Raw genomic sequence first — 23,897 nt, forward strand, 5'->3', positions numbered from 1 at the left:
CATTATTAGATACAACCAATAATGAAATAACACAACAATTTTGGGGGAAAAAAATTGATTTCTGGTATTTATTTGGGGGGGGGGGGGGGGGGGGGGGGGTATAGTCGACAAATACATTACTTGAAGATATCATTTTTTTATTATTAGGATCTTCTTTATTTTTAATTTTAACTATCGATTGATCATTTGAAATAAAAAATTATAGCATTACAACTTGAAGTGGTGTTTGAACATAAAAAGTGCTAAACGTCATTATCTGCCACATGGGTTAAAAAAAAACGGAAAACAAAACACTGTTAACAAAAAATTTGGAACAATATTATTGGATAAAGTGAACCATAAATTATAACCATTTGCCAAAAATTATGTCCTGACTGCAGGAAACATGTACATCTCATTACAAAAGCAAATACTCTAAATACTTGACGCTCATATAAATGATTTCTTTCACCCCATTCTTTAAAGGAATGTCGACACCTGCTAAAATAACAAAGTGAATGTCATGCTGCTCATGCTGCTTTAAAGCCCTCTGACAAATGCTGATAATACTGCTTTTGCTGCTCCAAAAATCGAAATAAATTTCAATGTAAATTTCCAAAACTAATTTATTCGCAATAAGGCATTATATGAAAGAAATATAGCAGAATAAGCCATACCCTGTCTGACACAGACGGAGACACTTTACTCAGTGCTACCTCAAAATGGTGCCTCTTGATGGTCCTCTTGATGGTCAATGTATCACAAGTTGTCTCAATAGAGGTCAATCTCTCTTCAAGAGCAGCCATTGCTGCTTCATTCATCTGTAAAGTCAATAAAATCAGTATCTCTCTCAAACTGACTACCCACTTTTTCTGTAGTCCAACATTTGTAGTTTGTACCCGCTAATAATCAAACAAGCATACACATATAAACACAACATACTCAGAGGAGGGAGATAGCAACAGCTCCTACTTCCATAAAATTATTAATTTCAGTAGGAGAAGAAACACCTTGAGGGGGCTGATGATGGATGGTAATTGGGTAGAAAACCCTGATTTGATTAGGAATGAAGTTCTACAGCATTTTCAGAACAGATTTCATGAACCCCATTCAAGCAGACCCAACTTAGATGGAGTGCAGTTTAATGTCTTATCTGATACCCAGAGGGATATGTTGGTTCAGCCTTTTTCTGAAGAAGAGATAAGGAGTGCTGTGTGGAGCTGTGGAAGCGACAAAAGCCCGGGTACAAATGGGTTTAACTTCAGATTCATCAAATATTTTTGGAAGGAGCTAAAACCTGATTTTTTAAGATTTATTGCAGAATTTTATGTCAATGCTTCTTTCCCTAAGGGCAGCAATTCCTCTTTTATTGCTCTCATCCCTAAGCTAAAGGACCCCCAGTCTATTAGTGACTTTAGACCTATTTCCCTCATAGGGTGTGTTTATAAAGTCATTGCTAAACTGCTAGCTAATAGGTTGAGAAAGGTCTTAACCCATCTTATTGATGAAAGGCAGTCAGCCTTTGTAAAGGATAGAAAGCTGTTGTTTGGGGCTTTGGTTGCTAATGAGGTAGTGGAGGAGGCAAGGAGGACCAACAGGTCTTGTATGGTCTTTAAAGTTGACTTTGAAAAGGCCTATGACTCTGTGTCATGGCAGTTCCTCTTCTATATGTTGAGAAGAATGGGCTTTAATGAGAGATGGATTAGCTGGATCAAGGGGTGCATTACTTCAGCTTCCGTGTCAATCCTTGTTAATGGAAGCCCAACCTCAGAGTTTAAGCCTCAAAGAGGCTTGAGACAAGGGGACCCTTTGGCCCCACTCCTTTTTGACCTGGTTGCTGAAGGTTTGACAGGTTTGATGAGGGAAGCAATCAGCAAAAATTGCTTCCAAAGCTTTCTGGTGGGGAAGAATAAAGTGCCTGTTAATATTCTCCAATATGCCGACGATACTATTTTTTTTGGAGAAGCTTCTATGGAAAATGTCAAAGCTGTGAAGGCAATGCTTAGATGTTTTGAGATGGTGTCTGGCCTGCGAATCAACTTTGCTAAAAGTCAATTTGGAGCTATAGGGAAATCTGAGGATTGGTGCATATCTGCTGCTGCTTTCTTAAATTGTGCTATGCTCAACTTTCCTTTCTGCTATCTTGGGATTCCTATTGGAGTTAATCCGAGAAGATTGGTGGTGTGGGAGCCTATTATCAGAAAATTTGAGGCTAGACTCAATAAATGGAAACAGAGAAGCATCTCTATGGCTGGCAGAATTACTCTAATTAAAGCTGTCCTCACAGCTCTGCCTTTGTTTTATTTGTCCTTTTTCAGGGCCCCTTCAGCAGTGATTAATAGGCTAACTGCAATCCAAAGGAATTTTCTCTGGGGTGGCAGCTGTGAAGGGAAGAAAATTCCTTGGATAGCTTGGAGTAAAGTCTGTGCCTCTAGAGATATGGGAGGCTTGGGAATTAAAGACATCAAGGCACTTAATAATGCTTTGTTAATTAAATGGAAGTGGCTGATGTTTAATCAATCAGACCAGCTTTGGTGCAGGATTTTATTTTCCAAGTATAACGGATGGAGAGGCTTGGACCAGGGGCCATCAAAGAAATACTTTTCCCAGTGGTGGTCTGATTTAAGGCTTGTTAACCAGCACCCGGAAATGGAGGATGTCTCCAAGCATTTCTGTTGGAAGGTGGGTAGGGGAGACCAAATTTTTTTCTGGGAAGATTCTTGGGTTGACGGAGGGGCTCCCCTTAAAGAGCAATTTCCAGAGCTTTATCAAATTCCTTCCCAAAGATTTCATGTTGTGGAAGACATGGGGTATTTCTCTGATTATGGCTGGGAATGGAACTTCTCTTGGAGGCGTAATCTGTTCGAAAGTGAGATGGGGGTAGCTTCAACTTTTCTGGACGTTACTGCAGGTATCACAATTCATGCCAACTTGAAAGACACCTGGCTGTGGGGGGCTGAACCTAATGGGATATTCTCTACCAAATCAGCTTACAACCTTATTAAAGCTGAGCAGTTCCCTGAGGCTCAAGTCTTTGGTTATCATCAGCTTTGGGACCTGAAAGTTCCTCCTAAAGCCTTATCCTTTGCTTGGAGGCTGCTGTGGGATAGACTCCCTACTAAGGATAATCTGGTTAGGAGACAAATTCAGCTAGATAATAATCTATGTCCTTTTTGCCAAACTCAACCAGAAACTGCCTCTCATTTATTCTTCACATGTGAGAAAGTGTTGCCTCTGTGGTGGGAATTCTTTTCCTGGGTCAAGCAAGATACAGCTCTTCATTATAGGCCAATGGATAACTTTCTTCAACACTCATCTGTAGCTGGAGGAAAAGACACTAATAGAAGATGGAAGATTTGGTGGTTGGCTGCTACAAAGTCAATATGGCACTCCAGGAATGACTTGTTGTTTCACAATCATCCTTTTGACTCCTCTAAGGGTGGGACAAGGACTTCAATGTTCCTTATCATCAATGGTCATCAGCAATGCCTTTAGCCTTTGCTTAAGTTGTTATTGTGTATGGTTGGGGTGGTGTTGTTTCCTTTGTGGGGTTTTTTGTCTTATGTTCTATATCAGGAGATATATCTCCTCTGTTATTTGTAGTACCCCTGGTACTCCTTTATATTAATATATTATTACTTTTGGCGGTTCAAAAAAAAAAAAAAAAAAAATATAAACACAACATACAACAATGGTAAAGGGATGCAACATGCAACATTAATAAAGGGCAGACACAAACCAATGCAGCAAGATCTGCGCCACTTAGGTTTTCACAAGCTTCCATTTTTGCTATGGCACTCAAATCCACAGAGGCATCAACAGCCTTCTTCCTTGCAAGAGCTTTCAATATCAAAACTCGTTCATCTGGGCTTGGAAGTGGAACATAAAGAAGTTTACCAAACCTTCCGGGCCGTAGGACAGCACGATCCATCACCTCAGGCCTGTAAAATGAGAAACTGACTTGAATACAGTGTGATGTGAAGTTAAATAACTAATTAGAGAAAACATATGGTGAACAAAATGTACCTATTTGTAGCACCAATCACAAAAACACCTTTTCGTTGTTCAGCGCCATCTAACTCAACAAGCAACTGCAATTTCATATAACTGTATCATTTATCGATGTTGTTATCAGTTAAAATGGCTATGTTTTTTCATATTCCGAAAGACTAATAAATATTTTACCTGGTTCAATAGTCGTTCAACAACCCAACCACCTTCTTTACCACGTTTGGTTGTCAAAGCATCAATCTGAAAATGGCATAAAAATAAATTTAACACTCATTGTATTGACAATACTATGAACACTAATATACCATTCTACAACAAATTGTATGCTGAGAACTTGTTAGAGCCATTCATAGATCAAGGAAATAGATAATACAATAAAATCAGTAACGGTAGTGCAGGATAGTTCCTTCAAAGAAAGAAAATTCCAGACAATAATATTTTTTTATATAGTTCACAAATTTTAAATAAAATTGGCATGTCATGGTAAAATATTCAAGTTAACCAACATTATTAAGAAGAAAACCACAAACCTCATCAAAAAAAAGTATGCAAGGCGCACATGTCCTTGCACGGCTAAACATTGTACGAACTGCAAGCTCACTTTCTCCAACATATTTATTTAAAAGTTCAGGTCCCTAAAAATCCAACAAAAGCAATTTAATCATTTAAAAATGATTTATTCAAAACAAGACAATACCAAAACTAATGAGAAAAGGGTGGAGTAAATGACTGACCTTAATATGAATAAAAGTAGCCCCTGCCTCATTGGCAACAGCTTTGGCAATCAGTGTTTTACCACACCCAGGAGGTCCATAAAGCAAAAATCCCGTCTCGAGATCCACCCCAAGCTCCTGAAATAAATGAATTCAAGAACGGTGATCAGCCTGTGATTTACAGCTTACTATACTTTTTGTTGAAATGGCAAAGAAAAAAACAATTGATCAACTTTAAGAAATAGAACATGAAACTTATCAAGAGAATTTAAATATACAGCTACCAAACTATTGAATATTGATCAGAGAATTTGTGGATACTTACAAAGATAAGGAAGGGCATCTAATTGTAAGGTTGATCTAGATTAGTAACTCTTAAACTTGAGGGAAAAAAATATATTGATAATTCTGACCAATCACGTGACTTTGTATTAAGAAGAAAATTCTAAAATTTACACAATTAACACCATGGTAGCCTATTATTCAATCACAACTTCTGTTCAACGGTAAAGGGAGTGACATTATTCTCTTGGTGATGAAATAAAGGGAGATTAAACAAGACCAAACTACTTCTTTGTGTCATGACTTAACTATGTACTATGTAGTACTCAACAACAGCCAACTTCATCCTTATAAAGAAATTTTCATATTAAAGCTTCAGGAACCCAAAAGTGTAGAGCAAAGCTGAGGCGTGCAAACCCTTCAGTTGGTGTGCAGGAAGAACACCACTATATAAGCACAAGTTTTTTGTAGGGGGAAGGGGGGAGGAGAACTCCAGTCAACAACCAAGTTCAAGAATCAAATTCAAAGAGACACATTATGATAAGAACCGTGGGAAAACTCTGCCACAAAGCTAACTGTTTTAGTAGGAGAACCCAAGGCCTTATAAACATCATATTAGAATCCCACACTTCTAACGCAAGACTCAAGTCTCATACCTTGCAATTGGATCCAAACATTATTAGATTTAGAGCTACTCAAAACTATTGCCCTAGAACAGAGATGCAGGCAATATAGACTCAATCATACATGCACATAAATTTCAGCAAGAGATTTGGGTAGTGTGAAAAACTAAACCATTTCTAAGAAATCAAGATAGAAGGAAAATAGAAAGGAAATAAAATTTAACAGAAATGCAATATTAAAAAGTTTAGTATTTAAAGATTACCTCATAATCTTCAGGATATTTTATACGTCTTACAATGTAACGTTCAAACTCCTTTCTTAAAAGATCAAGCCCTCCAACGTCGTCCCATTTTACATTAGGAATGGAAGAGAACCCTTCTCTTCTTAATGAAGGTTGCACCTTATTAGCTGCTTCCTGCATACATGCACAGATAAATATAATGATTATAAAATGTTCAAGGAAAATATTACACAGGTTATAGAGAGAAAAATCATTAGCAAGAAGAAGAGCTAGAGAATAAGATATCTTCCCAAACATAGGATATTAAAAACTGGGCTTAAAAATAGTTGTGGTGATATCTGACACAAACCTAGAGAATTCTGGCAGATTACAAATAATCATAATAAGTATAAAAAAGTAAACAAGGACACAAATCTAAAGCACCTCGAAATCGGACATTTTGATGGCAAGCTTGTTTATTTCTTCAACCGACCAAGGTTCCCTCCACCAGTCTTCAGCATGCTCACTCGTGAGATCTTGAGATAATTCACGTTTCCTTTCATCAATTATTCTCTTCATAGCAAGATTACCAGCCTTGTCAACCAGAGCCGCCAAATCAGCACCAACGAATCCTGATGTAGCCCTGGCTATTTTCCGTAGATCAAATAAACCCTCAAGTCTAAGATCGCAAGTGAGCACAGAAAGGATCTCCTCCCTGGCAGATTCATCGGGATTGCCAATGATAATCTCACGATCAAACCGGCCGGGCCTTCTTAGGGCAGGGTCAACAGCATCAGGCCTATTAGTAGCTCCAATTACAAGAACATAGCCAGGATGATGATCATCACCAGAACTCTCCACATCATCCGCTGGTTGAAGAAGCCTATTTGATTGATCCATGCAAGTCATTAATTGCGTCACAATACGTTTCTCCATCTCACGCTGCAAATTCTCTCTTTTAGATGCAATTGCATCAATCTCGTCAATAAAGACAATAGCAGGCGCAGACCTGTACGCTTTAGCAAAAAGCTCTCTAATATTTTCTTCAGATGCACCTAATCACGAAAAGACACAAATACTTCAGAGATTACATCCAAATCATCTTATGGTAGTATAGTAATAAAAACAATAAATCTAAACAATCAAACAAAGCACAAACACTCTGCATCATCTAAAACTCCATTAAAAAGGGTTATTACTTACTATACTGTTATGCACTTTAGGTTCGAACTAATCCAAAAGACAAGTAAAAATTCATGTCCAATCAAGTGTTTAGCCTAATACCTGAAACTCCAGAAACCACCTCAGTAGCTGAAATCTGATAGAAAGGAAGACCAGTCTCATGAGCTATGGCATGAGCAAGTTTAGTCTTCCCACAGCCAGGTGGTCCATGCAACAAAATGCCAGCCATTGGTCTCACTCCCAACTGTCTTGGCAATTGGGGGTGGAACAAAGGCACGATCACTTCCATCTTCAGTTCCTCCAAAACCTCCTTCATCCCACCCAAATCCTTAAACCTCGGTCCGTCCTTCCTGTTCGAAACCGAACCCGAACTTGAGCCCTTCACTTCCTTCCTTTCCTCGTTCACAAGAGTGTCCTTACTGCTATTCCCCACCTCCAATTCAACGTTTTTTTCCTCCGCGGCAACCTTCTTCGGCGTATACGACTTTCGCAGCATTGTCTTCATCAAATCAAACTCAGGCTCCACCTTCTCCCCGTAAATTGCGTCCTCCGAAGTCGACACGGTTTCTTCTTCATCTTCATCGTCGCTCTCCGAAGCAGAGGACGATGAGGAAGATCTCTGCACCTTGCTTCGGACGTGTAACGCTTCCATCCTCTGCAATCTCTCTTCACTCCCATCGATTTTCTTCCGCCGCTTTCGAGACGCGCTTTGAGCCTCTCCTTCTTCGTCGTCATCGTCGTCGCCGTCGCAGTGCTTGGGTGTGGGAGTGTGATTAAGCTTGGCGGTGGAATGAAGAGCTTCCTGAACAAATCGAATTAGGGTTTGGTGCTTGGTTCGGTGGTAATCGGGATAAGTTGAACGGAGATGGTTGGCGAATTCTTCGGCGGTGGAGTATTTGGATTTGCATGACTCAAGTCGGCGACGGAGGGTTTCTTGAAGGGACCTACCACCGTTTCTTCTTCCCATCTTCACAAACCCTTTCTTTCTGTTATCTTCTTCTTCTTCACCTGATAAACCCTAACAATAATCGCAGTCATCAGTCATCTGCAACCTTATTTAAAAAAATCTTTGAAATTGCTAGTAATTCTCAATTATTTTCGGCTTAATTATTAATTTGATCTTATATTATTTTAAATGATTTAATTTAGTTCACAAATCTTTAACATGTCCAAGTTTAAAATTAATTAACTTGACAATTAAATTTTTAAAATATTTAATTTCATCCTCAAATTATTAAAAACAAATTAATTTAGTTTTGAAAATTTCAAAAATTTGATTGTCAAATTAAATTTGATTGAACATGTGAATGTTATAAATATTTGATATTGTGTTCAATACTTATTCTAAAAAAAATTAATTGCTTTTTTTAAGTTAAATGTAATTATAGGAGGTGGATCGAGATTTTAAAATATTATTTTAATATAAAAATCATATTGATTTTAAAAGATTTTATAAAAATATAATGATTTTTAAGATGTTTTTAAAAGATTTTTATATGATTAGAATTTTATAGTTCAAATTTGAATGTATTTATAAAATATAAATTTATAAATTCATAAAATTTGAAAAGGCATTGTGGATTTTTAATATTTTAAAGGATTTTGTGAATTTTAAAAAAAATATTCAAAATTGATAAAGATCCATAAATTTTTCTTACTTAACAATTTAAATAAAACTCATTTTATACAAATAATTATAACATGTTAAATAATAAATCAATTTTTTCCTAGCATATTTATAAGTATAATAGGTTCATTTTCGTTCAATCATGTTAATTGTATAAAAATTGCAACCACAATATAGATAGGTAGTATGAAATTTTGTAATCATCCCCACAATAATGATTCCATCAGACAATTATTCCAAATTCCATTTATATATTTATCCACTTATATATTAGTCAACTTTTCAGGTCCATTAAAATTATATATTTTTATGTTCATATATATAAGCATGTAGTTAAGATGCCCCCAAATTCATTAAAATTGTATATTTTTCATATTCATTTATATGTATTAGCATATAATTAAGATGTCCTCAAATTCAAAGAATTGAGAAAATCTCTCTTATCATATATTTTAGAACATGTTAACAATTGGTGGAAAGGGTAAAAAAAAAATATGAATGTCTACTCTTTTAAATAGAGATAAGAAATTATGTGTAATGAAAAAAGAAAAGCATGTTGATTTACAAAAAAAGAAATAAAAAAATATCTCATGAAATCTCAAGGGTTTATGTGAGATTGTTTAATGTGTATTTTTTTCATGAAATTCATCTTATGAAAAAATCCATTGAAAATTTATAACTTTGAATAACAAAAGACTTTTTTTAAGTTGTAAAAATTTTTAATTGAATACTAACAAACTTTATTAAATTTTTAAAAAAAATCCTAATAATCTTGATTAAATACCACGGTACGTATTTTTATTACTTGATGGAATACCTTAAGATTTTTATATAAAAATCTTTTAAAATTCTTTAAAATTCTAATTAAATACACCCTCGATGATAATCATAGAGTAACTACTTGTAATTATGGGTGATTTTTAAAAGTAACATCTGTGTACATGAGATGGAACGGTTGCCTTTGTCAATAGCAAATGTCAACAAACAATGAATATATTTGAAAAAATTATATATTTTAATACATATTTTTTTTATAATTTAATTTTTTAATATTGTTCTCACTACGTAAAATGAATCAACACCATTAGTATTAGAATATTTATTAAATCTTATCTAGTAAAATGAATCAAAATCATTAAATGTGTATTTAGAAGGACCTTAACAAAATTAATTTAAAATGAAATTCATTTTGAAGTGACATAATTTATGTTGAGATGTTTTATTATAAAATAAGTTAAAAATAAAATTTACTATAAAATTTTAGATTGAACATAGAAGTTATTTAAAATTATTTTAATTAAAAAAAATTAATCCAGAATTAATTTTGAATTCTTCTCTAACGTAAAATCAAACATATAAAAATATATATAAAATCAATTTTAAACTTAAAATTATTTCTCCAATATTAAATCAAACAAGCATTAAGTCTGTCCTGATATTTGCAAAAATAGCTGGTGGGCTTGTTGCGCTGCTTGCGAAGATGTTTTGACAATTTTTATGGAAGTCATGACAGTTTTAAGGAGCAGGCTGTGTTTTGGAGGAATGTTTCAATGAAGAGATGTGAATTGGAGACATCATTGGGTGAAAATATCTTAAAAGTGTATTTGAAAGTTGGCAACCCGGGTCTATCTGATGTACATTTTTTTTCTTCTGTTTTTTATTCAAACTTATAAAGGGTTGCTGATACGAAACTTTGATACCAGTCTGTGTATTGAACAGTATGGCATTCCCTTGTGCCCATGAAAATACATGTATCAAACTCAAGGCCTTTAATGTGGTCTATGGTGTGGAAAATTGATATTCCACCGAAGGTACAATTCCTGCCTTGGAGAGCTTTCCTGTGTAGAAACAATCTATTAAGAAGGAATGTGGTTCTACAATATTCTAGCTGCTGTGCATTCTGCCTCCATCATATGGAGACGTTGGACCATGTGTTTGTGCAATGTCAGGAAATAATGCAGATTTGGAATAATTGTTTCAAATGGTTTAACTATTCTAGTGCTTCTACAAACTTGTTCGTTGATCATTTTCACCAATATCCGGTTTGTTTAAAGTATAACACTGAGATTAGCAAATAGAGGATTGTGTGGAGTGCTGTGATTTGGTGCACTTGGAATATGAGAAATAATTGTATATTCAGTAATGAAACGTTTGATAGAGCCAGATTGATGTAAGAATCTTCACGATGTACCAAAAAAAATTAGTAGATAAATTACTACAACTAAGTTGTAAAGACTTTGATATACTATCCAAAAAGTGGATGTATCTATAATTATAATAACATATTTCAATTGATAAAAAAAATATAACATATTTAATTAACAAGTGTTGTTTTAAAATAAAAATTACTATACATACACTATAGAAAAAGTATTTTTATAAAAATATTGAATATAATTTTAAAAATAAAAACATAACACAAATAAACAAAAAAGACATAAAAAACCTTTTTTTTGTTTTCAAAATTATAACACAATGAATGAATTTTATTTATATTGATAAAATATAGAGAAATTATAACACCCATAATTTTTCTAAACATATGAAAGATCACATAAAATTCAAGTTTTAAGAAAGTTAAGTTTAACAAACAAGATTGTATAGATAGTGAAGTCATTAAGGCACTCCAGTATCAGGCTCATTGAGAATGACAGTATCAAAGTACAACTAAATCAATCAATGTGTTAGATTTTTAATATTCTAATAATATGATAAGGAAAAATAAGTATTTCCTCCGTTCTCTTTTATAAAAAAAAACAAAACAAAACAAAACTGATACATATTTATTGAAAATTTTGAAAAATAGATTTCACTAAATTGTGTCAATTTCACTTAAAAACAAACTTTTAAACTACCCTTCATTGAAAATAAAACTTGATATCAAACATAAACTTCCAATCAAATGAAGGATATTTTTTTAAAAAAATCTCATCAGATAAGACAAAAATATTTTTTTTATCTGTGAAAATTGAAAATTGAAAACAGTGTCAAGTAATTTACCAGGAATATCCTAAATTCCTAATTAATATCAGTTAGTATGATTTCCCATGTCAAGCACTACAAGAGTTTGAACTTTGAAGGTGTGCAGATTATAACCATGCTGAACAAAAAATAGACAACACATACAGAATCACAGATCTAAAATGGTCCTCTCTATGTGATAAAGATCGGGAACTATACAAAGTTTACAGTTAATATTTTTGTGTAAAAGCTAACTTGGTATGTCTTGTTTTACCTAGTCCACAGTCAAGTGTAACAATATTCCGTAATCCAGTATAAGCCTTTATTATTTTTTGTTCTATGGGAAAGTAGCACATCACTGGGGCTCCACAGCCTGCACATTTGTGTAAGAGTAAGAGTAGCTTTCAGTGTTGGAGTTGCCCTCTCTGAACTTCGTCCAGGAAACCCTCCACGTTTTAAGCAAACTTTGCCTGCATGCAGGTCACAGCAATCAGATGACATCAAGATAGTAGTCAAACTGATATTGCAATTGTAAATTAGTTTCCGATAAACAACGGAAAATGAAGTAAGGAACTACAAGTTCTCCACTAATGCTACAATCGTGGGTGAATATTGGAGCTAACAAGAAAGTAGAAGTTTAATTTATCCAAATGCAATAAAAGAACTACAAGAAAGTGTTCATAATCAAAATATATATCACATAGTCAGACACAGAAACAGAAAAAATCATCAACAACTAGGTTCCCTTTCTTAAAGTTTATTAATGTTTCTTTTTGTGTTATCAATGGTGGAACATGGAGGAAGGCAAAAAATTCCACCATATAAACATGCCATTCCACCATGGCAGGGCCATAGCGGCTATTTAACAACACTGCTCCATGTACATCCTAATAACCAAGGCTGAGACATTTCAATAGAGCACATAAGCCTAATATGAATTCATTGTCCGCTAACTACATCTTGCATTCCCGCAATTAGAGACTGTTTTCTTGCACACAGTTCATATTCAGAAATAATTAAATCCATTAATTATATGCAGTTTTAATGTTGCAGTCATGCAGACATGCAAATACCTCTCAGGTTCAACACTCCTCTTAGCAAGCATGAATGTTAAGAAGACAGGAACCATTGCTGCAACCAGATGCTTAAGTGTGTGACCACTGACAATATGTCGCGTCCATTCGTAGATCACATCATCAGTAGCCTCTAGCACCTTAGCTAGAAGATAAGACCCTGGAAATAAATTTTTAAAATCTAAGCATGGCTTGCGTTTATAATGAATATTGAGAGGGAATTATACCATAACATAAAATCCAAACCTGCAGCCCAGAGCCAATATGTTGAATGTGTGTACATTGGAGGCAACAAAATAGCCATTAGAGGAATGACAATGCATGGCACAAATTGGACTAGAGCATATGGGCGCAGGTCATCAAAGAATCTGGGGTAAATGGAAGATAACAGCAATTATTTCAAGAGTTTGCAGTTCAGGTAACTAACTCAACTGAATGGTTGATTACTTAACAATTAGCCTCAAATGGAAATCGCATAAAAGAATAATAACATTGAAAATGACTAATCTAACTTTTGGCAATCTGAATTATTCCATGATTTTACTATCCCTCACAATGAATCATGTAACTATATATGGCAAATATATTAGCAGAATTCACAAGTAGTTCATGTTTTATCCATACAAAGAAAGAACAACTGTCTTCAATTATAGTCATAAAAGATGGAACAAAATAAACAGTGGGCTTGCCTCCAATACACAATGCTTATTATACCCGCCAAAACTAGAGGTATAATTGAAACTGTTCCCTTCCTCTCATCAATCCGCTCAATGATGAATATTGCCATGATTGATGTAAAAGCGACAGTCATCTGTAATGATAATCAGTATGGGAATTCAAGTTAACAAACTAAAATGGGCCCAAAAAAAGGGGGCAAACGGAAAGGATTTGTACAATAACTAAATAGAAGTTAGCATGAACTCACGGGCAAGCGATCCCACACAAGGCGAGCATCATCTGGCTTGAGATGATAGAATGAAGATCCAACTGCAACTGCAGCCACACCAACATAGAAGCATGTCCATCCCCATAGTTCACCTTGCAAGCTTTTGGCAATGGCATGCATATTTATATTTATATGCCTTAAATAACATTTGGGCTGATAAATTTTTTCGTTGTTTTGATATATTAAAAGTTTTATTTCAGGTACTTATCGTCAGTTAAGTCATCACATGACACCATCCCAACAGCGGATATATATTGAAAGAGCCATTAAGATGGTGCCATGTTATCAGTTAACATGGACCCGTAATAAAACTTTTAATACATTAGATACTCAGAACAACAACAAAAATTATCAGGTACTCAAAACAAAAATCAGTAATATAATGATATATATGAGGGACCTCAAACATATAACAACAAATAGGATCATGGTTTTTTGCAAGCAGTGAGAAATTGATTGTCACAGTACAGTACCTGAGCCTAAAGTAATTTCCATGATAACAGAGCACAAGTCCAACGAGGCCAATAACCAGAAAAGGGAAATTGGATATGACGTTAAGTGCATTAGGAATACCTGGAAATTAACAGCGAACATTTTAGAAAGAATAAATAAATCTCCATCCTCTAAAATCGTATACAGTAGAGTGGAGTTAAAAATATTTATTTAGGTAACCGAAATGAAAAGAAGTGAAAGAAAGGTTAAATAAAAATAGGAAACATAAAAGAAAGTAATAATTAATAACCGAGGAAGGTGCGGTGGTCGGCGAAATCATGGTATTCTTGGGACTGGGGGATGGATGGGGTGACGATCATGAGAACTAGGAAGCAAAGAAGTGCTACAAGCCATGCGTAAACGGTGCGTTTTCTCATCTTTGGGGCGCAGAAAGTCGAAGATAGCGATGGCGGTTTAGTTATGAAGCCGTGTGCAGTGGGTGTTGAATACTCCCCTCCAGCATTCTCAGTTTTCCTCTCTTTCCCTTTGCGTTTCTTTTACTCTTTCTGAATTGCTTTTATATATATATATATATTAAATTGCACTTTAGGGTCTATAATTTTCAATTTTTAATTCTACAATTTTAGTCTATTAAATTTGTAAGTTTGTTGACAATGGCATCACATTAATATTTAATATTAATATCTAGGTAAATTATAATTTTTGTGCACCTGCAATATTTTCGGTTTTTTTTTAAATCTTTCAACAAAGGTATTAATAAAAATGATTTATGACTCTTTTAACAACAATTGGAATTTTTTTTTTCTTGTAACACTATATTTAGGTCATTTGTAAGTTATTTATGGGTCTGGATCAACTTGACCTAATTAAATTTGATTAAATTTTTAAAGTTGAATTTGACCTAATCTAATAAAGACTTGATTATATACGGATTAGATAATATGTTGTATTTTTTTCAACTCGATTCAACTCATACTATATAATTAAATTTATTATTATATATAAATCACATTAATTTTTAACTCGCATTATTTATTAAATTAAATCATCCATGATTTTTTCCTTATTAAGTTGTTGTTTTTAACATTGTCTTTATTTTGTTTATATTTTCTCATGCTAATACAAACACTTTTTTTTTATCTAAAATAAAATATTATATCAGCATTGAAATCATTAATTATATTAGTCAAATATTATCATAATTTAAAATCTTTAAATGCCTTTAGTTATTATATACTTACAAAACTTTAAATAATAACAAATTATTATTTTAAAACAATTTACTTTTTACAAAATAAAAAATAAATTTTAAATATCCAGACTTGATTAATCCAACACAACCCATATCATTTATGATCAGGTTATATTGAGTCGGGCATGTAAAAAAAAAAGTTCACAAGCCTGACTCGACCAAATCCGTAAAATTTTAATTGGATTGGATGTTATTAGATTGATTATATGATTAATTTTTTGTCCAAGACTTTAACACATTTAAAATTATTCGTTTTTTAAAAATGCATTACCTATAATTGAATTGAGATTTCTCACATTTAGTCAAAATATAAAAATAAAAAATTGAGAGTTAAAATGACCAAAATAAATATTTTAAAAAGATAAATTTCATATTATTTAATTCTATATTTTGAAATTAAAAGAAAAAGAAGCGGTGAGTATGGCGGGGTAGGACAAGGATTAGGACAGCATATTAATATTTACCACATGTTAATATAGCTGCTAATAATAATTTACCAAAACCAAAACCCTGCTAAGTTGTGGTGTGTGAAGTATTTGCGGCAGCAGGGCAGACACAATATAAAAGCGCTTCCCTTTCCTTCCCACCTCAGAGCGAGAGAGAAAGCAAAGGCACCAAAAACCCTCACTCGCATCAGATGGCGCAGTCTCTCGAGCTGTTGCTGATTCAGTTCCTCATGCCCGACAACGACGCCCGCCGTCAAGCCGAGGACCAAATTAAGCGTCTGGCCAAGGACCCCCAGGTGGTTCCCGCCCTCGTTCAGCACATGCGCACCGCCAAAACCCCCAACGTCCGCCAGCTCGCCGCCGTCCTCCTCCGCAAGAAGATCACCGGCCACTGGGCCAAGCTCTCTCCCCAACTCAAACAACTCGTCATGCAGTCCCTCATCGAAACCATTACCATGGAGCACAGGTTCCTACTTCCTACCTACCTATTTCTTTAATAATCATCTATCTTCTTCTTCTTCTTCTTCTTATTATTATTATTATCTGCTTATTTACTATTGAATTGTGTGCTGTGCAGTCCCCCTGTTAGGAAAGCCAGTGCCAACGTTGTCAGTATCGTTGCCAAGTACGCCGTTCCCTCCGGCGAGTGGCCCGATTTGTTGCCCTTTCTCTTCGAACGTAGTCAGAGTGCGCAGGAAGACCATCGAGAAGTAAGTGCCTTCTTCATCATCACCGCCATATGATGTGGCATGTTCTAAACTACGTGATTGCTACGCACTTAGCATTTCTTGTTAGAATAGGATAATGTAGTTGAATTTTAGAATGACTTATTAGAGAAGATGAATGAATCAATGAATGATGTTTTTGTTTTTACTGACTTCATATTTCATTATGCCTTTAATACTATGTCGGTTGTATGATGAGCTTAGCATCTAACCAAGTGCTGTTTGTTTGTTTGTTGCTTTTTTGGGATGTAAGGTGGCATTAATTCTCTTCAGCTCTTTAACCGAAACAATTGGGAATACTTTCCGGCCGTATTTTACTCGTCTGCAAGATCTTCTGCTCAAGTGCTTGCAGGACGAGACTAGCAACCGGGTTAGAGTTGCTGCCCTCAAGTGAGTTGATATTCTTTCTTGGTGTAAGCTTGTCCACAATAAGCAATTATTTTAGTATCCTGTTGTTTGTTTATTGAGAATTATACCTGTTCTGTCAGGGCAGTGGGATCTTTTCTGGAATTCACTCATGACGAGATTGAAGTGGTGAGTCAGTGCTGTTTCAGTAGTTAAATAAAAGGCAAAAAAAAAATGTATTGCTATTCGTTTTCATTTTTTTAGTGTTAGCAAACTATGTTAATTTTATCACTAGTTAGTGAAGGATTTCCATATTGGCTGTAATAAGTTCATAACTCGGAAATTTTAATGCATAGTGTATCAATGAGAATTAATCTACTGCAATCAACTCCCAGATTAGAATTTAGAACCTTCAGAGAGAGGGGCAAAGGAAGAAATACGCAATAACAATTTCAACTGTACCAGGCAACAAATTCACATTTACTTTAAAATATCAATGCTATTTAATGCTTCTATTATAACGCCTTTTAAATCTCTGTTTTTGTTGTACTTATACGAGCTGTTGAACTATCACAGTTTGCCAAGAAACTTGCTGGCACAATAATTATAGTAGATTTTTTTCTCTATTATGAGTGGTTTATGGGATAATCTGCAAGTTTTGGAATGAGTTACATTATTGGTACTAGTACATAGTCTTAGTGATTGCATGTCATGCATGGTATTTTGCACTTGTGTTAGCTGTAGTGATCTTTCCAAACGCAATACTTGTGTTGTTAATGAAGCTATTCATCATGAGAAGTAATCATCTTTGTTTTGGAATCTTGATGTTCATTGCATTCATTTGGTACATCTATAGTGAAGTAAACTTGGTGCTTTGTGTGCAATTTTTCAGTTTTGCAAGCTGCCTCTAAAATTATGTTACCTGTTCAGCTGGAGCTGTATTTTGTGTATTTTCTCCTAGTTTTTTTTTCCTTGACTCGTATTATCATGTGTACAGATTAAGTTTCGTGAGTTCATTCCAAGCATCTTGAATGTATCACGACAGTGCCTTGCCTCAGGAGAAGAAGATGTTGCCATACTTGCTTTTGAAATTTTTGATGAGCTGATAGAATCTCCTGCACCTCTTCTCGGAGATTCAGTGAAATCTATAGTGCAGTTCTCCCTTGAGGTTTGCTCAAGTCAAAATTTAGAGTCTAACACACGTCATCAGGTTGGTTAGGATCATAAAGTATATTGCTAGGACTTTTTATACTCCTGCTGTTATGGTTGTTTCATTCACTAGGTTCATGTTATTTGCTCCATCTAACAGGCAATTCAAATCATTTCATGGCTGGCAAAGTACAAGTCCAGTACTTTGAAAAAGCATAAGCTGATCACACCTATTCTACAAGTTTTATGCCCTTTGCTTGCTGAATCAACTAATGAAACTGAAGATGATGATCTTGCACCGGATCGGGCTGCTGCCGAAGTTATTGATACCATGGCTTTAAACATCCCGAAGCATGTTTTCCAACCAGTTTTTGAATTTGCTTCTGTAAGCTGTCAAAATGCAAACCCGAAGTTTCGGGAAGCTTCTGTTACTGCTTTGGGTGTCATTTCAGAAGGTTGTTTGGAACTCATGAAAACTAAGCTGGAACCTGTTCTCCATATTGTCCTGGGAGCTCTAAGGGACCCAGAACAAATGGTCCGAGGGGCAGCTTCCTTTGCTTTGGGTCAATTTGCTGAGCACTTACAGCCTGAAATTGTATCCCATTATGAGAGTGTTCTTCCCTGCATTTTAAATGCTCTTGAGGATGCCTCTGATGAAGTAAAGGTAAGCATTGGAGAAGAGAGTGGCCTATCAATACAAAAGAATGTTACCTTAGATGCTACTACCAAAGCTAAAAATTAAATAGATTGCCTGCATGTTGTCTAAGCATTAGATTTATATTCATGCAGGAGAAGTCATATTATGCGTTGGCTGCTTTTTGCGAGAACATGGGTGAAGACATCCTTCCTTTCTTAGATCCTTTGATGAAAAGACTGTTGACAGCTCTCCAAAATAGTTCCCGAGTTTTGCAGGAAACATGCATGGTATGGGGAAGATTTAGTATGCTGTAAAGATTGTCACAATTACAATGTATCAGCTATTGGTTTGTTATTTTTCTAATTTAAATTTATATTGTCCACTGGATGTCCTTGCAGTCTGCCATTGGTTCTATAGCTTCTGCTGCAGAGCAAGCATTCATTCCTTATGCCGAAAGGGTTTTAGAGTTGATGAAAATTTTCATGGTGTTAACTAATGACGAGGATCTTCGTTCCCGTGCAAGAGCAACTGAACTAGTTGGAATTGTTGCAATGTCTGTAGGGAGAGTGAGAATGGAACCAATATTACCTCCTTACATAGAAGCTGCAATTTCTGTAATTGCCTTATCACTTAACTCTGTCACTGATTGTGCTATATGCCTTCGTCCTGGAATAATTTGAATTTTCTTCTGTTATTTTCAGGGATTTGGGCTGGAGTTTAGTGAGCTTCGGGAGTACACCCATGGATTCTTCAGCAATGTTGCTGAGATTTTGGATGACAGTTTTGCACATGTATGCATAGATTCACTATTCATTATTCCTATATCTTGCTTACTCTTACAGTTGAAATTTTGTATTGGTAAACAGTATCTTCCTCATGTTGTGCCTCTTGCATTTTCTTCCTGCAATCTTGATGATGGCTCTGCGGTTGACATTGATGAGTGTGACGATGAAATCACTAATGGATTTGGAGGAGTTTCATCAGATGATGAAGCTCACGATGAACCAAGAGTTCGAAATATAAGTATTAGAACTGGTGTGTTGGATGAAAAGGCAGCTGCAACCCAGGCCCTTGGCCTGTTTGCACAGCACACAAAGACTTCTTATGCACCGTATCCTTTAACTGATTTTTTTTTTTTTATATATAGTCTGGTTCTGGTTACTCCTTTGACAACAAACAACAAAATAACACTATTAGTTATGTTTGAATTCTTTAATCATTTCAAGCTACTTGGAGGAGACACTAAGAATCTTGGTTAAACACTCCAGTTATTTCCATGAAGACGTTAGACTTCAGGCTATCATTTCTTTAAAACGTAAGGGGAAACTACTTTCAGAATGTTGTTCTGTTCTTAAAATTGTGCTTGTTTGTTTTTCCTATTCTCGTTTTCTGCAGTTTCCCTCATTTATGCATGGTAGGAACATTGTACTTTTTTAAATAATTGTTTCTGGTTGGTTCTGTGCAAAATGCATCGTACCATGTAGAATATTCATCTGAATGATGCTGATTAACATGCCCAAGAGTCCCATGATGATATATGAACCTATCAATCAAACCATATATTCATACAAAAGCAATGAGGAAAAGAGGGAAAAATATAATTCAGTGGAAGTAAACTGCCTTTATTGTTTGAGTATGATAATTTATATGTTTTCTCCTGCAAATTTGTATACGTGTCCTTCTACATTACTTGGGTTCTCAAATAAATACCTCAGTTTTTTTCATACATTTATATTGCCATTGATTGCTGATTTGTTTTTTTATTTTAACTGCAGATATTTTAACTGCGGCCCATGGAATCTTCCAAAGTCAAAATGTAAGTTTGTCCAATACCTCCTTGTTTTAACTTCACATTCTTACTTTTTCATAGATGGACTTCTTTTTATTTAATCATTTTGTTCTTAGTCCCATTCCCATCTTCTGTTTGATTTTAACACCACAATTGACACTGGCTTTGTTTTTCAGGAAGGGGCTGCTAAAGCAAAAGAACTTCTTGGTGAGAACATTTACTCTCTGATTTTGTATATGGTAATGATAAGACAGTTCATTTTATCTGTATAACCTATTGAGGCTGTTTGATTCCTCAGATACTGTGATGAATATTTACATCAAGACTATGGTTGAAGATGATGACAAGGAAGTGGTTGCTCAAGCATGCACTAGTGTGGCTGACATCATTAGAGATTTTGGTTATGCAACTCTTGAGCCGTGTAAGCATACAATTTTGACCTCTCATTTAAATTTATTTTGCTGAGCTGATGCTAATGTGAGGTTTACTCTACTATCAGACTTGTCCCAGCTTGTTGATGCAACTTCATTGTTGCTTCAGGAGAAATCTTCTTGTCAGCAGATAGAGTCAGACAGTGAAATTGATGATGTTGATAGTGCACACGATGAAGTGCTTATGGATGCAGTTTCAGATCTTCTCCCTGCATTTGCAAAGTCCATTGGTGCTCAATTTGCTCCCATTTTTGCACAGCTATTTGAACCTCTAATGAAATTTGCAGTGAGTTCACAACCAATAACTTTTATTGTTAGGAATAAATCACAAATTAATATCCTCACTTTGAAATGCAGAAATCTTCTCGTCCTCCTCAAGATAGGACTATGGTAGTTGCCTGCCTTGCTGAAGTTGCTCAGAACATGGGTTTTCCTATTGCAAGCTATGTTGATGTAATTTTGTTACACTTTTTCTTGATCTCTCTCTTACTTTTTCCTTTTGTGATTTCATTTTTCAATTAAAGTAGGAATTTTGACAATTGTAATTGATTTGTAAAACGTGATATTATCTTTCTCAGAGGGTGATGCCCTTGGTACTTAAAGAACTAGCATCATCCGAGGCAACTAATAGAAGGAATGCTGCATTTTGTGTTGGAGAATTGTGCAAAAATGGTCATGAACCAGCTTTGAAGTATCCTTTTTCATGCCACCCATTTGATAGTTTTACACTTATCTTTCTATGTTTTGGGTTAGTTTACAAGAGTACTATGTACATGATGATTCATGTCAATATATATATATATATATATATATGCGCTTTTGGGGGTAAGGTTCTTTTCCCGTATGCTTTACATTTTCTTAAATCCGATACCAGATACTATGACAATATTTTACGTGGACTTTATCCCTTGTTTGGTGAGTCTGAGCCTGATGATGCAGTGAGAGATAATGCTGCTGGTGCCGTGGCAAGGATGATCATGGTACACCCTGAATCTATCCCATTAAATCAGGTAATGTCTTTATTTATATGGATCATGCTTTCTCAATGAGAACTCTGTCATGAATACTTAAACTGATGGTACATTGCTCTAATTTCTTCAAGTTTAATTTTGTGGTGTATACTTGATAGCCAATTGTTGGTATTCAATCTCTTTGATGCTTTTTACAGGTTCTTCCTGTTTTCTTGCGAGTTCTTCCATTAAAAGAAGACCGCGAGGAGTCTATGGCTGTCTATAGCTGTGTCTCCACTCTTGTATTCTCATCCAATCCCCAGGTAAAGGTTCTTTCCTTGTTTTGTTGTTTCCTCAATGATAATATTGTCTTACCTAATTCTGTTTGTCCTTTTCTAAATGTAACGCAGATCCTGTCCCTAGTCCCTGAATTAGTTAATCTTTTTGCTCTAGTGGTGGTATCACCTGTGGAGACGCCTGAAGTTAAAGCTGTAGTAGGCAGAGCTTTTTCTCATCTAATTTCATTATATGGGCAACAAATTCAACCTCTTCTGAGCAATCTCCCACCTGCACATGCAAATGCATTATCTGCATTTGCTCAACGGAGTTGATCGTGCAAACAATGAGCAAATTGAAAATTTTATGCAATTATTTTACTTGTTTTACTTATCAAGTATGTTTTTGAAGAAATGTCCTGTTACACAGTTTTAAGTGGAGCTGTTTGGGTCGGCCAGAAGTCCATTGCCTTTACCAGGTATGCTACTTTTGGAAAATGTTACCAATTGGTTGACATGTTATTCCAATGTAGGAACTGATTTGGTAGGTAGAGTTTTCCTTGCAAGACAAAATTTCCCTGTGTTTTCCTGACAACCTTGGCTAAATTATTGCCTTGTGATTGTATTATCCTTTCAATCAAAAATGCTGTTGAAGTTCAATCAACTACTTACTTTTGAGTTTTGATTCTTTTCTTTCTGCAGGATGCTGAGTGCCTTCTCGTTTTTTTTTTTGGGAGACACTTTCCCCCCATTTTTTAATTAATTATTTCTTGTGTTATTCTTTAGTTTTTAAAGTATATTAATTTTCCTTTCTTCCATATTATGAAATTTTGTTTGGTGCGCTTTCGCACTGGCTTGGAGGGGTGAGTGAGAGTTGTGTCGTGTTGAGGTTTATGTACCGAGAAACTATAGGTTCTTCCAAAGGTATTTGTGATATATTCTACAGTTTTGTGATATGCTAGTTGTTTTTATTTTCAAACACCATCCACTGTAATTGACTGGTTTGTGGGCCAAACACTGTGACTGATTGAATACTGAATAGTATTGTATCTTCCGAAAGCCCTCGAACATGAGGGGAGATTGTTTTTTTGCGTTAATTGCACCACCTCTTGTTCTTTCAAAATTATTCTTGTCTGAACAAGATAAGTGCTGCTTTTTGGAATTATAATTTTGGATTTTTTTTTTCTTCTGAAATTTAATTCTGGAAGTGATCAAATCAGTTCCAGAATTAAATTTCAGGATATGTTGGAATTAAAATTTTAGGAAGATTTTTAAACACACTTCAGAATGTATTAAATATTCGTGAAATTTTGGAATGTATTCAACAACTATTTACCGAATTAAATTTCTGAAAGTGATTGATTCCAGGTTACCAAATTAAATTTGCACTTGAATCAAATGAATAACGATAACGTGTATATGTATGAAATTTATTTAAACATACTTTTAAATGAATATCTATGAGAATAAATTAGGTGCAATATTAAGCTTTTGTTAGACTATCTTGAAAAGTGATTGTATGATGTAATTTTTTTCAAGTTGTTTTAAAGTCTTTTCGAAAATATAGTAAAACAATTATTTTGAGCGCTCTCTCTATTATAATACTATAAACAGACATTTTAAATTTATCTGCATCCTTTTAACACGTATAAAGCTTGTTAATATATTGTTTTCCTTTTTGTTTTAAACATAGATTCAACTTAGAAATAAAGATTGAAAACAATAGATCAGAAGAGACAAGAAATTAAAACATTCTCATTGGTAAATAACTTGTAAATATGCTTTTATGCAAATTTTTTTAATTTATATAGATAGTTTGTTTTTTAA

The 23,897-nt window shown here is 34.8% G+C and overlaps 3 protein-coding genes across 5 annotated transcripts; 1 reads left to right on the forward strand and 2 right to left on the reverse strand.

Moving 5' to 3' along the window:
- Positions 1-296: 296 nt before the first annotated feature.
- Positions 297-8,100, reverse strand: LOC100809594 (cell division control protein 48 homolog C). 2 transcript variants are annotated; one of them, XM_003531541.5, is made up of 10 exons: positions 7,114-8,100; positions 6,274-6,884; positions 5,872-6,024; positions 4,725-4,841; positions 4,521-4,625; positions 4,165-4,230; positions 4,006-4,070; positions 3,719-3,920; positions 657-800; positions 297-557 (listed from the first exon to the last, which is right to left on the reverse strand). In XM_003531541.5, exons 1-10 carry the CDS (start codon positions 7,976-7,978, stop codon positions 510-512), a joined length of 2,376 nt encoding a protein of 791 aa, XP_003531589.1. In that variant the 5' UTR covers positions 7,979-8,100; the 3' UTR covers positions 297-509. The 2 variants fall into 2 exon arrangements, 1 of the variants encoding a protein (XP_003531589.1); XR_415550.4 differs by lacking the exons at positions 297-557; positions 657-800 and having other exon boundaries at positions 3,836-3,920; positions 4,006-4,086.
- Positions 8,101-11,773: 3,673 nt separating this feature from the next.
- On the reverse strand, positions 11,774-14,611 carry LOC100810128 (uncharacterized). Its single transcript, XM_003531542.5, has 7 exons — positions 14,361-14,611; positions 14,092-14,191; positions 13,598-13,718; positions 13,362-13,483; positions 12,919-13,040; positions 12,673-12,832; positions 11,774-12,069 (listed from the first exon to the last, which is right to left on the reverse strand). Exons 1-7 carry the CDS (start codon positions 14,485-14,487, stop codon positions 11,955-11,957), a joined length of 867 nt encoding a protein of 288 aa, XP_003531590.1. The 5' UTR covers positions 14,488-14,611; the 3' UTR covers positions 11,774-11,954.
- A 1,229-nt stretch (positions 14,612-15,840) lies between these two features.
- LOC100795772 (importin-4) lies at positions 15,841-23,148 on the forward strand. Of its 2 annotated transcripts, XM_041018278.1 has the most exons (21): positions 15,841-16,235; positions 16,347-16,479; positions 16,748-16,884; positions 16,983-17,028; positions 17,837-18,049; positions 18,149-18,652; positions 18,778-18,912; positions 19,024-19,239; positions 19,327-19,416; positions 19,492-19,736; positions 19,852-19,940; positions 20,401-20,441; positions 20,591-20,621; positions 20,713-20,835; positions 20,914-21,131; positions 21,203-21,298; positions 21,424-21,536; positions 21,720-21,855; positions 22,014-22,118; positions 22,206-22,549; positions 22,773-23,148. In XM_041018278.1, the coding sequence occupies exons 1-20, from the start codon at positions 15,961-15,963 to the stop codon at positions 22,404-22,406; spliced, it is 3,147 nt and encodes a 1,048-aa protein (XP_040874212.1). In that variant the 5' UTR covers positions 15,841-15,960; the 3' UTR covers positions 22,407-22,549; positions 22,773-23,148. The 2 variants fall into 2 exon arrangements, with proteins under 2 accessions (XP_040874212.1, XP_040874211.1); XM_041018277.1 differs by having other exon boundaries at positions 22,014-22,549.
- Positions 23,149-23,897: the final 749 nt, after the last annotated feature.

Source organism: Glycine max, chromosome 8 (genome assembly GCF_000004515.6).
Source record: "Glycine max cultivar Williams 82 chromosome 8, Glycine_max_v4.0, whole genome shotgun sequence".
Taxonomy (NCBI): Eukaryota; Viridiplantae; Streptophyta; class Magnoliopsida; order Fabales; family Fabaceae; genus Glycine; species Glycine max.

Excerpts from the sequence above, each read along its gene's own strand:
- LOC100810128 (XM_003531542.5), bottom strand. The coding sequence starts at position 14,487 with ATGAGAAAACGCACCGTTTACGCATGGCTTGTAGCACTTCTTTGCTTC. Across the intron at positions 13,719-14,091 it reads GGAAATTACTTTAGGCTCAG|CTTGCAAGGTGAACTATGGG; the intron begins GTACTGTACTGT and ends CATTGCCAAAAG. Across the intron at positions 12,833-12,918 it reads ATATTGGCTCTGGGCTGCAG|GGTCTTATCTTCTAGCTAAG; the intron begins GTTTGGATTTTA and ends ATTTATTTCCAG.
- LOC100809594 (XM_003531541.5), bottom strand. The coding sequence starts at position 7,978 with ATGGGAAGAAGAAACGGTGGTAGGTCCCTTCAAGAAACCCTCCGTCGC. Across the intron at positions 6,025-6,273 it reads TCAAAATGTCCGATTTCGAG|GAAGCAGCTAATAAGGTGCA; the intron begins GTGCTTTAGATT and ends GCATGTATGCAG. Across the intron at positions 558-656 it reads CTCCGTCTGTGTCAGACAGG|CAAAAGCAGTATTATCAGCA; the intron begins GTATGGCTTATT and ends TTTTTGGAGCAG.
- LOC100795772 (XM_041018277.1), top strand. The coding sequence starts at position 15,961 with ATGGCGCAGTCTCTCGAGCTGTTGCTGATTCAGTTCCTCATGCCCGAC. Across the intron at positions 20,836-20,913 it reads TTATGCAACTCTTGAGCCGT|ACTTGTCCCAGCTTGTTGAT; the intron begins GTAAGCATACAA and ends CTCTACTATCAG. Across the intron at positions 21,299-21,423 it reads CTATTGCAAGCTATGTTGAT|AGGGTGATGCCCTTGGTACT; the intron begins GTAATTTTGTTA and ends TATCTTTCTCAG.